This window comes from Nilaparvata lugens, chromosome 2 (genome assembly GCF_014356525.2).
Source record: "Nilaparvata lugens isolate BPH chromosome 2, ASM1435652v1, whole genome shotgun sequence".
Classification (NCBI taxonomy): Eukaryota; Metazoa; Arthropoda; class Insecta; order Hemiptera; family Delphacidae; genus Nilaparvata; species Nilaparvata lugens.
The window spans coordinates 44,161,799-44,177,893 of NC_052505.1; the positions used below are offsets into that span (position 1 = coordinate 44,161,799).

General features: G+C 32.2%; 1 protein-coding gene across 1 annotated transcript in view; it reads left to right on the top strand.

Annotated features, from left to right (window-relative positions):
• The window catches only part of LOC111058417 (allergen Tha p 1), a 56,513-nt gene extending 40,511 nt beyond the window's left edge, over positions 1-16,002 (top strand). The window contains exons 3-5 of the mRNA XM_022345950.2: positions 6,908-7,475; positions 14,324-14,462; positions 15,416-16,002. Coding sequence (XP_022201642.1) covers positions 7,341-7,475; positions 14,324-14,462; positions 15,416-15,603 — 462 coding nt within the window. The 5' untranslated portion in view covers positions 6,908-7,340 and the 3' untranslated portion in view covers positions 15,604-16,002. The remainder of the gene's footprint in view (positions 1-6,907; positions 7,476-14,323; positions 14,463-15,415) is intronic.
• Positions 16,003-16,095: the final 93 nt, after the last annotated feature.

Below are 16,095 nucleotides of genomic sequence, written 5' to 3' on the forward strand. Positions count from 1 at the left end.
CCTCATTTGATAAGCTATCTATAACTATATTTTATCGATTGAATTATTTGTCTTTGTCATTCATTCAAATTCTAAATAATATAAGATTCACAGCAAAATAAAGGGGATTTGCATAAGAAATTAGCTCTAACATCAGAAATCAGGATTGAAATACAGGCAATAGATACGATAGAAGCAATTTTTGGAAATCAGTCTTTTATTAATTGGATATATTTCTGAGTTTCAGGAACGATTGAGTCTCTTATGAGTAATATCTATGAATACTAAATAATAAGTACGGTAGTAAGAAAGTACATAAATACAGAGTTGAATAGAATAGAAGAATTTTATTGATGATTATTACAAGGCTATCGCCTATTGTAGCGTAAAGCTTACAAACAATTTTTGATTTACAGATTAAAATTAGAAAAAAATACAGTATATACAGATCCATTAACTCACTTGTTAAACTAAATTATTACATATTCATACATGAAAATAAGCATGTGAAATAAAGATACAAGTAGGATATTATTTTAAAATTCAAACTCCTGAGCGCGGACGAAAATTTTAGATTTTTGTGCTCAGTAAAATTTGTCAAATAATTTTTTAAATTATAAGTATTATTGTATACATTTATATATATTTTCCTACTTATACATTCTTGATAAACTAAGCTCATGTTATATGATTAATTCTATTTCATTTTTTGTTTATTAAGGAGGTAACTGATTATTTTTCTGTGATGTATACTATTTTCTTTGAAATTGTAATTCTTTTGATTGACAAAATAAATTTGAATTTGAAATGAGGTAAATACTAACGCATTAATTATTTACAAGATATTAATATACACAGTTCAAGTAGGATGGAGACAAATAAGATATTTTAATCATAGGTATTCTGTCCTCCTACAGTATACCAATATTATGCCCAAGTAGAATATTATCGTAGCTCCTAGCATTGACTGCATGGCTAGTTTTTGAAGAAGGCAATATATAGAACCAATACCATATTATACCAAGTACAATAAAGTAGTAAAGTACAAGAAAGTACTTAATTAAATACTTCATTAATTTAAATAATTTAATCGGTAATACTGGAGCTGTAATTGTAAAAAGTTTGACGATAGTTCGTGATTCATGAACAATATTATCATGAACTCCAGGAGAATTAGAACTCAATTTATGTTGATGTGAAGCTGTCAAAACTCAAAGTCTTAAACCTCCTTGGGTAGACTGTGCTGTTTATTTAGTAGACCCCATATGGTTTGAATCATTCTTTTTTGTTAATTCTGTAAGAAAATTGTTTGGAGGTCGTGTGCTATGAATAATGGAGGCTGTTTAGAGAGGGTATATTGACTATCCACGAATATAATAATCATAAGTCAAGGAAACAGGTTTTTTGACATTGTACGGTGGACTGGAAGTTGTATTTCAGCGAGAGGAAAGCACAATAAACAACCGCACAGACAATCAGGCCTACTCACATTGTGGAAGAGAGGAAAGAACTGTATGCCAACTATTATTTATTAAGGGACTTTTTAAATGAGATGACCAAGACCCCCGGCCCTGTCATCAACTTTGGGACCAATAACCTTGCAGCTCCATAGCCAACTGTCACACTATACAGCACTGTTGGCCTAGCTTAATATAAATTACGTTGAACACTTCAAGGCCTGTCTGAAAATCCTCTGAATTTAATGAATAGATTATGAATTTGATGTGATTCTCTGTATTTATCTTTAAAGTACATTTCTCCACAGGCCTAGCCTACGTATTTCATTAGCACATTATCCCCACATGCATTAAATAAAACTATTTGGCAAAAAATCAGCTTCCACCCACTCTATACAGAAATATTTCGACAGTACTCATTTTAAACGTTGCTTACAGACAGTACCTATTTTGACCCTCCAAGATTTCAGCCTCACCCCTATGAATTTCAAGGACGCAGTTTGCGTCCAAGCCTCCCCCCCTGAGAGCACCCCTGTAAAACTTCATGCAATCCTCTAAAAAAACCAATAATATTACAAAGTGTGTACTGTAGAATATTTTCAGACAGTTATATAGAGTGTTTACCGTGAAACGTATGTTTTTGTATTGAGTAGTACCAGAGACAACTGATACTGAAACTTACGCTATCTTTTCTGTATGCTAGTACCGTACGTATCGGTACACGACGAGTAGGGAGAGTTGGCTGTTAGGGAAGTCATAGATACAGGCCTATAATTATATGTCTTATAATACAAAAATATCGGGGCACCGAGCTTCGCTCGTTATTTTTATTTATTGATAAACAGAACACAATTATTCTCTAAAATGATCGTGTTTTTATTTCACAGCTGGCTATATGTCATCTTATGAATTTCGGGGATGCGATGTTTTGACTTTTCACATACTCACTCGCTCACTCACTTTTTTACTTTCCCAGCTGTTTCAGCCAAGGATGAATTATCCTTTTTATGTCGTTCAGCGAGTTTTTCCAAGGATGAGACCTAGTGCAATCGAATTTTTATATCATAAACCTACTATGTTCCAAATTTCGTGAAAATCGTTAAAGCCGTTTTCGAGATCCGTTGAACGTAAATATCCACATATAAATAAATAAAAATAACCAGATATAAAAATACAGAAATTGCTCGCTTAATATAATAGGATATGTCTTAAAAAATTAAATGTTGATCGGGTGCGCGTTGGTACCATACCATTGTATATGATGGTACACCATATATTGGGCGTTGCTATACTATATTGGAGAGCCCTAAACTCTCGCAATCCTCAAACCTCAGTATTTCCCTCTCTATGATAGAAACATTCTGATTGAAGATCTCAATTTTCATCCTTTTAAAAGCTTGCGATAATATTTATATCAACAACAGTGTGGTATTTTCAAGGCCTACGCTGTTCGGATTCGGATACCAATGAAATATATTGTCTGCTAACCTCTCCCTGGAAAAGTAATCTTTCGTCTTGGAGATGTTTCTTAAGCCAAACACTTTCCTGATCTGACATTGTTAACCATCCCGAACTTCTTTGAAAATCGCTTTCTCATACCAGAAACCATGCACGAGAGTTTAAAGAACCCACCAAAACATTTCACGTGCAATGTTACAAAAATATAATGCGTAAACTCAGAGGGAGCGTCAGAAAACATGAACTAACTTAAATCTTAAGGTTATGAATTTTTTTATTCCTGACACTGTACTTAATTCTTGTAAACATATCGAAATTCCAAGTTTATAAATTTAGAAGAGCAAACTTTATAAAAAGTATTGAAATTCAGTTTAATTTAAAAAAGTTATAGTTTGAAAAACAACAGTTTCCTAGTAAACACATCTATTATAAAAGTTTCTGTAGAGCTCTATCGTATTAGATAGAGAACATAGATTGAGTTTTCTCCAGTTGAAGGAATTGTAATTATTGTTTTTCAAAAGTTCAATAATTGTTGTAATAAATTATAAATATAATTGATCTCGCAATGACGAATCAAGTTTGACTACGTACGTATACTTGTTAGTCCAGTCAATATAGACATAAAAAAGTGGATGTGCTTGCAATTTATATTGTAGTTATGATTTTTTAATATATTATTTGGATACATAAGAGAAGACCAGAACCAATTTCTTCATGCAAATTTTTGCTCGTGCTAGATACAGAGTGGCCCAAAAACCACGAATTTTTTGTTCATTTTCCAGTTATCAGCTATTTCTACCAAATCCAGTAATCGGGCAGAAAAATTTGATCTCGCCGTTTTTTCAGATTATAAAATTCTGAATAGAATGATTTTTCAAAAATGAGTGAAATTTGAAGAAAAATCAATTCTGTTGAATTTTAGTTTTTGACCAACAATATCTTCCGATTGTTACCATTTAGGCTCAACTCACACTTACGCGACTCAGGTCGAGAAGAGACTCGACTCTAGTCGAGAGCTTGTGTTTCCAAATGGTGACACTCAGACCAGTCGACTCTAGTCACCACGACTGTCACCATTGAAATCACATGCTCTCGACTAGAGTCGAGTCTCTTCTCGACCTGAGTCGCGTAAGTGTGAGTTGAGCCTCAGATGTATAATTCAAAATCTCTCTGGGCGTATTTTCGTGCTCTATAATCTGAGATCAGTTCTATGATAGGGAAAAGTGATTCAAGATGGATTTTAGGCAACTGAGCTCTATATGAGATAGAGCGCTCTACCTGATCACAGATTATAGAGCACGCCCAAAGGGATTTTGCATTATACTGTACATCTAAATGCTAACAATCTGAAGATATTGTTGATCAAAAACTAAAATTCTTCAGAATTGATTTTTCTTCAAATTTCACTCATTTTTGAAAAATTATAACTCAGTACTCATTGGAGATAGAGAGTTCCGAATGATCTCATTTTATTCAGAACTTCATAATCTAAAAAAAGCGAGAGCAAATTGTTCTATCCGATTACTGGATTTGGCAGAAATAGCTGATAACTGGAAAATGAACAGAAAATACGAGGTTTTTGGGCTACTCTGTATCTACAAGAAGGAAATTTTGCATGAAGAAATTGATTTTTCTTATGTATCCAAATAATATATTAAAGAATCAGAACTACAATATAAATTGCAAGCACCAATGTATAATTATAATGACTGTACTATGTCATCAATATTATTGATTAATCTAGTAATGTACGTAAATAAGGAAAAGAGAAGGATGGACAGCATTCGGATTTTGGTCGAACGAAAATTGAATTCTTTTCAACTTTTGATTTAATGTCTTGATAGTGACATAATTACCGGTTACAGCCTGCGTAGGAGATGTACGGTCAATGTTGACTGGCGATATTTGAATGATAATTGAATACTAATTATTCTGAATAATTTTATTGAAAAATTCAATTAACTACTGTAAGTTTTTTCCTGAAATGATTTTATCGATCTTTGTGATTCATCAGGAGCTTTCTTGATTTTTCAATAGTTATTACAACTGGCTACCTACTGTAATAATTTATTGAAATATCAATCGATGCATTGAAAGCATTGATTTTAGCATGTACTTGAAAAGTATGTAGGCCTACGGTACCTTACTTAGAAGCGAAAGTGAGGAGTGCGACTGACTCAATGCTCTGCCTGATCTGATTTGCTCAATAAAAGCTTGTCACAATCAGCACGTATTATCTCATGTGGTGATCTTCTACTACAGTCCCTTTAGCGTATAATATAGCAGCAACAATTACTTTACAAATCATTATTGTTCGGGTGCTATTGACTTGAGAAATTTCTGTCGCCTGAAGCTGTGTTCTTGATGGTTACATGACTTGTTTGTTCCATCTGCATCAATAAGTCTCCAGAGAATCATGTAAGAGCTTGTATTGAGTTCATGGTTATGGCCAGAGCCAGTCTAAAATAAAGATTCAATGTATGGGCGGTGTTATCCACAGGGACTTTCAACGTGGTGAGTTTGTCACAGATTAATTTGTTTGGAATGATGATTATAAGTCAGGCCTGAGGCCTGAATGAGATTAAATGTGGGTGTTAGAGGCTTATCTGTTTAGTGACAGTATTCTATGACGACAAAGTAAGCCTATACAGGTAATGAATTCAGTAGGCCAACTTTGTTGTAATATTGTGATTCAACATATTATTACAGATAAGATAAATATTAATTGATACGTAGCCTACTATATTCGAATGATTAGCGGTATGAAATTTCAAGAAGTTAAATGTATTTGAGTTTCAGACTTATTACAATCATACTAACTTGGGCTTGGGTGACCTAACTATAATGATAGATAGATAAATATGTTTTTTATTTTCACTATATAACATTACAAAAAGTGATGTGGGCGAAGTTGACCACTTCGAATAGACCTAGTTGTCAGGAAACAAGGATGGGGTTCATGAACTAAGTTTCGATAATCAAGCAGAACATCAAACAGCATGCATATTAAGAGAAGAAGCGAAAAGACAACATATAATTTTAAACAGGTTAGGAATCGGGTTGTTTATGAGGGTAGTTAGACAAAAAGTAATACAATTTATCATGTCCAAAATATGTAATTATTTGAGGATGTTGAACCCGGCATAAAATTATTATTGATTACAAACTCAACGCGAAAAGCTATATTTGTGACTATAATGAGAATATATTATTTGCTGTTGATTACTGATGCTATATACATCACATTCTGTTAAAGCTCTGAAAAAATTGTAGGAACGGTAATGTCACTGAAATAATAATATTAATAAGGGAATGTACAAAAATTGTTCCAGCAAGAATTCTATATTCCTGTATCCTGTATGAAGATTAGTTGTTCACTTGACGCTGAATGAAAATGGAGTTTACTTTGATGACATTAAGTATGAAATGTATTTCAGTTTAGAGATTCAGAAAAAATGTTCCCTCCGCTACATAAATCAAATCTCAGGTAATAGTTATTACACTATTATAAGTTCAAAAATATGTAGAGTTGCTGCCATATTAAAATTATAGCAAATGTAGGTGGAGCTACTTTTCAAATTTTAAACAGCTTTACGTATTTATAGTTCGGCATATATTACTATAAGACTATAATCTTGTGTATAAAAATAATATTATGTAGGCCTATTTTTGCGTTTAAAAATAGTATGCGTTCCGGGAAAATCCATCTATAGTCCTACAGTAATATTTTTTATTAATAATTATTCTCATAGATATTTTTAGAAGAGGATACTCACAAGCAATACTGGGGTACTTTTAAATAATATATTGCCATGAAACGTCTAATCTTGCCTCAGTACAATACCTTCTTTACATTGCCACTGAAAATGAGATACAGTATCTAATCACTGTATTACGGTACCTTCTGAAGGTTAAGGATAATCTTATTCGATTTCTGTATTATGGTAATTTCTAGATGGATGAGAGATTATCTACTAAATATGAAAATAATGCATTTTGAAACTACTTTACAGAATTAGCCTATTATGGTAGAGGAAAGTACCAACCCAGTCGTGCATTGAGATTGATATAATGGTGTGGAACAGTTATCACCGCCTAGTGAGCTGCATTAAGTCTATTGAAACTGTAATCCAACAAATTGCACCAACTATTCTTGTTCCTGCATCAACTGACGGAAAGGCTTAATTGTCAGAGCGGAAGCGGAGAAATTCTACAATAATATTTTATCGAAACAAAAAGTTATGTTTATATGTAGAGGCTGAGAGCCGCTGAATGCTGGAGAGGAGAGGAGTGGAGAGGAGAGGGTGTCAGGGTGATCAGGGCCTTCAATCGTAAGCAGGCCTACCCTTTCCGTGAATTGTGAATCTGAGTGTGCCCCTCCCCCTCCACAAGTGGCGTCGCTCCCTCCTTCCACAGCCGCTTCTCATGGTGCAACTATAAAAACCAATGACCGGCAACAACGTCAACATTATCTACTCGACCGTACCTCAGATAACTCAGTATCGCGTTCAATCAACCAGCTACAAGATGTTGTGGGCTGCAAGGTTCATTGTCCTCCCTCTCCTATTCTGCGTTCTCCAGGTAATTAAGGACTTTATCTTCACTTTTTTGTCATATTACTCACTTTTTTCGCTTATCTTTGTGAGTAATGATTCTCCTCATTGTGATTTTTTTATGTGAGCCTACTTACATTAAGAAAACTTGGAAAAGATGCAATATTTGTGGAGGCCAACTTGAAAAAACTTTTAATTGAACGAAGTCGATAAAATAGAAGACACAAAAGTACGAAATTTAACCAGAAAGTTCTTATCTAAATGAATATTATTTACTACCTGTACACTGAATACTATCATTGTATCATATACTACACAATTTGAATGTGCAGTAGAAACGTTTGCCTCTTACCGTACCTTCGATATAATTTAAATTAACCCAACATTCGGTTATTTTTTTATCCGTTTTCATTGAAAAGTAGTATTATTGGAAACTATTATAATGTGAGACAACATCAAACTACATAATATCCCTGAGGATCCAAAAACAGAAATGTCAATCGAGCTTCCATCTGAGACCCACTAGAAATAACAGATTTTTCTTCGATAATTATTCAGAATAAGTACAAACGGAAGAAAATATAATTATTGTTACGTCTTTTCAACATATTTGATGAACCTCATCGTAAACGTGAGTTCAAATTAGCGATGTTAATTTTATTTCCATTCTTCAGTCTAAACTTAATCTATTACTCATTTTTATAAAACAACAAGATCAATAAATTTGAGTATCATAGTAAAATATTAATATTGCGATCAAACGTATTACAGTCTCTTTTTTTTATCAATCTTATTTCTCAATACACACATATCTTCTTCTTATAGATCTCATATACATATACATCTCATTTCATATACATCTCCTTTTGTACATCAAGTATGAAGTGCCTCCCAGAGGAAATATTATTGGACTAGTTGGTATCTAGGATAGGTTGAAGAATTACATGGTTGAATAATTAGTAAACTTCATTTGATGAGAAAGAATTTCCATTGAAAAGATCAATGATTAACGAAAAAAAATCCTCAAATTCTCTCACATATTTTTTTTTCTCGCGTGATCAAGCCAAAAACTTATTAGTTTCTTCATTTTTTCCAAATGGATTTAGCAAAATTTATTCAGATGTGATCTTTTTCCAAGTTTCCAAATATCAAATACTTTTTTTAATAATCATCAAGTTATCTATTTCTTGACATTATTCAATCTCATGAATTGAATCTAATTCGCATCGCACATAGTTAGATTGATTCATTAAGTTATGTGTTGCAACCGACTTGAATTAATAATTTAATCAAAACAATTCTCTTAATATGATTGGAACTGACAGGAATCTGCACGACAGGATTAATAGTAGTATTAAAATAGAACTCATTCAAATTATAGAAAGAAAACCTTGTTTCAGAGCAAACACAGAGTTGCTTAATAATGCAAATATAGTAGAAGAGTGCAGAGAAGGAAATTGGAATAATTGACTTCTGAAGAGATTCTAGAATGCTCTCTTCTCAGCCTAGATGCGTTTGAGGTTTTATTACTTCGGAGTTTTACCTTTAAGGTTATATTATTGTAGGTTTTATAAATGCAGTCAGTCGCTTCAAGGATAATGGAAATTCCTGTACCATTTCAAAAATAAAAATGTTTACGTATGTTATCATTTTTGACATTTTTTTTTTAATTTTCAATATCACTTTTTTATTGAAAAGTCTGCTTCATTTTCTTTTATAAGTTAAACTCTCTCTCCAATGGCGCTACAGCGCAAATCGAGCTCTTGCCTTAACCAAACATTGCCTTTATCCATCTCTATCCATCGCTGCTCTCTCCCATCCCCATCCTTCCTCACCCTATCTCATCGCAGGTGCATCAATCTTAGGGCCAATAGGTTAGGGCTCTGCATAAAGCTCTTTTAATTCAGCATTCGTACGTATGCGTCATTGTCCATCCTCGCATGAATTTGTCCATAAATTCTTCTCAAGATTTTTTTGCAACACATCCAAGATGCCTGCTGCTCTGACTGTTGTTAATTATGTGGCTGTGATATATTTAATAACCCAATTCAATCTTGTTTTAAATTGTTAACTCATGCTCATGCGTGATTACAAGCTAAGATTATGTGTAGGCCTAGTTTCAATCGATTATCAATTTTGAAACAACTTATTATGATGGAGGAAGTTCGAAAAACAAACACTTCTCACATATTTTGGCACTTGATAAATTATTCAGTCATTTAACAAACAGTTCACTAGAACTGAGACTAAGACGAATTTCATGCACGAGTTCATTATTTAGAACACTGTATCGCCTACTTCATCTACCGGTACCTGTTTTTGTTTTTATCATGTCTCCGTAAAGCTTCAAATATCTCACTCCTTGTAATCAGATGAAGAATAAATGTGAAAGTGATTTCACTTCACACATTGGATCAATCGGTTCAACTCAGAGGTTGGTGCATTGTTTGTTTTTGAACAATAGACAAGGCTCAATATTATATTCTTACGGACATATCAATTGAATAGAACCCAGAAGGCCTACAAATATACGAAAGAAAAGTTGATGTTATATAGAAACGTAGGCCTAATTTTGTTCAGGAAGTAGAATATAGAAGACCTGATTTACATATTTTACCAGTGATATAATAAATGCATCGTTTGGCTGAATAGAAAGAAGTATGCATAGCAAATTGTGTCCTTCTTTGGATCACGTTTTCATTCGAAGTTTAATCTGTAATACACACTAGTCAGCGAACTTGACCTTATAGGCCTAATACTGGACAGGAAAACCTTTAACATTCAAGTCTTCTCATTTGAGATATGGCCTATGATTCAAACTTTTGCACTGGGCACCGGAACACGATTGATACTTCTTCAATTTTTATCTACGATTCATGAAAAAGTGAATAAATAATAAACTATAAGAATCTTGTTTTCATGTTGACGTTGGAAACGACTGACGTCTATGATAATAGAATTGAAATAGAAATATCTTAAACATAATATCAATTAGAGTTTTAAATGTTTCAAATTTTTGTAGACGAGAGTTGTATGAGAGTTTTGTAGTTGAGAGTTGAAGATTAGTGTTGTGATTGTACGATACGTATCATTTATGTTACTGTACAGTTTACAAACCTCTATGATTTCTTTGATTCTTAAATTGAAATAATCGCTTTAAAAAAATGGGAGTGATTATCATAAATATATCTTTTTAAGATTATTCAAGTAAGTTCAACACTACGAAATACTTGTACTGAAATTCCTATATGTGTGTACGTACATGTCTAAGTAGACGAGCATCAAGAATAGTATATAAATTTTAGAAATAGTAATAGCTATACTATACTATCCACGATAGCCCTCATTTATTGTCTGAGGCTTTAATGATGAATTAAAAAATAATGAAAACCCCTACCTAATTAGTATTTCCCCGAAATCACTTGTTATTCTATCCAGGTGCTGAATGTTACTCTTCCTTCATGTCCAGAAGTACTATATTCACTGAAGGTCATAGAATATCCTCCATCAGATTATATGAGTAGGTAAAGGAAATTAAAATTAACTGCACGTCCTAAATCAACTCATAGGACAAGTAACTTTTTAGTTTGAAACCTTGATATGCAACTCATTACTTATTCTATAAAGTTGACAAGACGTTCGAAGCTTCCGTCATTTATTCCCCCTCTTTGTTGAACAAAATTATAATCTTGTACCTGTACGATAGATTATTAAAATTTAATTTGTACAGTAATAAAAATATGTAATTTTCAATATTGAAGGTGAGCCATATAAGAAGTTTAAGTTCAACTACAGAAGCTGATGTCCTCAAAAGCATCATAATTATTAATTTTATTTCTGAAGAAATAAGGAAGTGAAGAAAGGAAGCTCGGAAGTATAATACATAAAATGAAATACTGTATACATTTTGTAAGAATAAATCTTCGACTAATCGTTTATAATGTTTCAATTTTGAAGTTGGTGTTTTCTATACAAATCAGTTAAGATTATTTTTTTACACTATCTAGATAACTTCAATTAATTGTAGGCTTTGTATATGTTTAATTGTAGTCTAATAAAAATACTTATAAACTTCAACCATTCTCATCAATTACTTTGCAGTCCTTGGAGTCTTTATGCTAACTCATCGCATTGGTTCAAAGAAAATAATATATTTGCCTATTATAATTTTCACATATTATCATATCATTACAAAATTAGAGATAGTTTGCATTTAAAAGTGGAATTTCATCCAGTAGCCTATCTTGAATCAATAATTTTATATCAGCTCTTTAAAATTTTATACAATTAATTGTGAAGACATTGTTTTCACTCAAGTTAATGTTCCGACATCTGCAAATCTACAAAATATGAAAAAAATCACAACAACCGATTTGTGATACAAATATAGGCCTAAATGTAGCAATTATGATGGATTAATATTAGGCAATAATTCATGTCAACTTGGAAACCTCTTTCCCACTATCAGTGTGATGATGACATTTTTGAAGTGAATAGACTCTTTCAAACATACGGTAAGCCTGCTCATCAACTTCATTTTCAATTTGACTAAAGTACAATATTATTATTTTAGGTGCCTTTATAACAGAACAACACAATTCGATTTAATTGAATTCAAGTAAATAGGATGTCCTCTTGGATTTTTTTAGTAATTTTTCGACACATGAAAACTCATCTCAGAGCTATAGAGATTGAGAGTAGTTAGTGGTGGCATTGGGGGGGGGATTGCGCCTGCGCCAACCAGCGAGCGCTCTATCCAGTCTTGGCGTCTGATCAAGAGTAAAAGTCGACTTGTTGGCCCCGTAAAAACTGGTTCCACGGCAATCATTATTATTTAATCCAGCCTGATTTATTATACTGCATGTTTATCATTTTTCTTTTTCATCAATTTTATCTTATAAACGATCAACGATGATAAACTATTAAAATGAAAATATTTGCCTGCTGGAAAAACGACAACTTAAATCTTTTAACATGATTACTAACTAACTACCTATGACCAACGAAACAAGTAAACAATTTGTGTTGAACTTTTCTTGATGCGTAATTTACATAAATCTCCTATGTGTTGGTAAACAAATGAGACTACACTCTCCTTCTTGTTTATATTACCTATATTATGTTGAGCGGGAAATGGTTGAGATTAATAATACCATGATAGTATTAAACAAATACCTTTAGAAGATTGACAATAAATTACGTTAAACTTTTCTAATTTGAACACCGCAATAGATTTAGAAGTGAGTAGGCTGCATAGTTATTGGAAAATAATGATTTTTATGATTCAAAGTGTATTATTGTATTACTAGAGTTTCTGCTCGGTACCGTAGGCCTACTCGTTTGACGCTCAAAATGGAATTCATTAGGAGTGAGTAGCGTATACAGACATTGAGCACGCAGGTTTCGAGTTATTAAGGGCTGAATGTCTTTGAATTGAGCTGAATATTAATCCACTCGATGATATTAGGTGAATAGCCTATTATTTATGTTGCACTTAAACTACGAGCAATACAATTATGTTGTATCTCCTCTCTTCTGAGCTCTGAATAAACATGTTCGTGAAACATTTTCCTAGAAGTAAAAACGATAAACAAAGATTCTTTCTATCTTGATAATAATATGTTCGAGTTTTCTATTTTTTGCGCCTCCAGAGTGTTCTAGAAATTCTTCAAATTTCATCATAGGAACCAGTTTTTTTACAGAATCAGATTGAACTAACGTATTTAAATTACCATTCATCGTAATACACTTTTCCTTCTTGGCCATTATAGTAAAAATACTCTGCGCTGACGAAATTGGCACAAGCAAGTGACATTTCATCCGCAACAAATTATTATAACTGAGAGCCTAATTCAACTAAGTGCGTACGGTATTGAGGAAAACTCAACTTAGAACAAACAAGATTATTAAAATACCTAATCTACTTTTCAGATTTTTGATTTATTTTTTATTACATCGAGCACATTTTTTATTACATTGGAAACACGAAAGCAAATTCATTTCTCAATTGAATTATAAAAAAGAGCTTTATTGTTAATTGATTACCGGTACCCATTTATTAGTTAATTGGTGCCTAAGTTATGTTAATTGGATAAGCTGGCTAATCACTCACCACTAGAAACTATTACTGTACGATACATGACGTTTGACGTGTTATTTTAGGAAGCATTTCAAATGTTTTAGGAGAAGACATTATCCTGTATCAGATTTTTTTGTTCTCAAGAAATTAACTTCATTTTTAAGAGAAACAATCAAGTAATAGTTTATATAAAATATAATAAACATTCGTTTTATCATAGTGAAAGCAATTCCCTTCATTTATGTAGCCTACCTTATTCTACTATGATTTTAAAACCTTTCTGACAAAATAAATTTTATTTTTGAAGTTAATCTCTCAGACGAATTGTCGAACAGTCGAATTTTTTAGCTGAATCTCTATTTGAATTATTTCATTCATCTTTAGAAGCTAATTGATATTAATTGATTAGTGAAATGTTATTATATAAATATGTGTTTTTTCCAGTACGCCAGTAGGCTATATTGAACTCCGGCCGAAAATTTGTCAATTGAACAATAAGTTATGATGGAATTAAACATCAATAATGATTTATGAGTTAAACTTATTCATATAATTCAACCGTATCTCAACTTAATTCAATTCATATTTATTCCAACCTGGACTAAATTTTTTCATCAGCACAATAAGTGATTAATATCTAATGATAAAAAGCCGAGAAAACACAATTTTTCAATGTTTGGGTACCTATATAGTTTAGAACAAAAATATGGTTTCTTGATTATGATGCTTTGATTGATGATCCAATTTTGATAACAAACGATTAAGTAATAACTCAATATATTATGTTTGATTGATAGGTTTGGTCCGCCCCAGCTGATGAAAAATACACTGACATCGACTTTGACTCGATCCTGGCCAACAGGAGAGTGCTGTCTTCCTACGTCAAATGCCTCACCGATAAGGGACCTTGCACACCTCAGGGAAAAGAACTGAAGAGTGAGTTATCAATCATTTGAACATTGTTCTCACTCTGCACTTGATGGCTGCCATACATTAAGATATTACGCAAAGTACTTTTTCGCGTAAACTTTTTCCGTTCAATACTTTGAAGATAATAAACTCTACCTGATTTTTCTAATGTTTTCATCTATGTGTAGATTCTGGATTTACAGAAATCACATCCATAATATTCCCAATAATTTCCACAACTTAATACTGTTACTGTATAATAATCATTCAGTAATAATAGTTCTATTCCATCAGTTAGTTAATTGCAATTTCTAATAAAAATCTTTAATCTTTAATATTACTCTTTGATTTGATTTAGATTTCATAAGAATTTAATTTTTATAAAAAATGGAGATTTTTTCAATAGGCTACGCTACCTATTCAAAGAAGAAGAAACAAAAGGCTAATAAGAATAAAATAAAACTGGAGGATTATTTTTCAAATTCCTTAATCAATCTTTACCATTGAATCACTTAATATTGTAATGATTCAGGCCTATACATTACATCACATCAGACCTATTCTGATTTTTGAGTTTTAAATATAATTTATGACATAAAGTTTTGGGCAATAGCCTGTTTTTTCTTTTCCGATCATTGTATTGTTTATGCTAAACAAATAAATATTTCCGAATTATCAATTTCTATAATAAAAAATGAATAGTTGATTACATTACATTGATGACTAAAGGATAAATAAGAGATGAAATAAATATTATAAAATAGAATAGATGAATCTCATGTAAGATAGTTAAATGTAATATGATATAGGAAAGGTAATAGACTCAATACTGAGGAGATAACAGAAACGCGAACATATTATAGGCTACGCAAGCGAATTTTATTCCTTTGGTTCTGCAATTTATTCATGGTGTGTACTATTATCAGTACCTATAATTATGATGATTGAAAAATAATATGTTGTTCGTTGTTTGTTTACAGAAATTGTTCCAGAAGTGATCCAAACTTCATGCACCAAATGCAGTCCCCAACAGAAGAAGGTTGTACGCAATGTGATCACCACAATGCAGAGCAAATACAAGGACCAGTGGGACCTCGTCGTCAACAAGTATGACCCAAAGAAGCAGAGGTCTGGAGAACTCAAGGCTTTCCTTTCCGGCACCGACTAAACTAATTTGCAACTTGACTCTCATTGAATGACAGTCAAGTTTTGCAATATTGACCTCCATGTGAATCTTTTACTGTGTTCTAAGACAAATTGAAATTCGGCGAAAAAGCAAACTCCATTCAATATCATGATAAATTTGATAGAAAAACTGTAGTTGTATTTTAGCATGTGATCTTTTCAACTTGATCAATCACTCGATGTATCTGACGTAAATTTAGAAATATGTAGAACAAAAAGCAAGTTTCCTCAGTGATGAATTATTGTCTTAAAATTAGTATGTGATCACTTTATTTTATGTATCTAGGCTGTTAATGATAAGTTTCATCCTCATTAAGTTATTGATCTTAAGTTATTGATTATTTAATTTTCCTTTTTTGGAATAAATATTATTTGAAACATACAATGTTTTTTATCAGTCCCAATCTCATTAGGTTCAAAATATTTAGAATTAGATATTAGAATAGAGCTGATTGTTTATTTTCTGAAACAGATA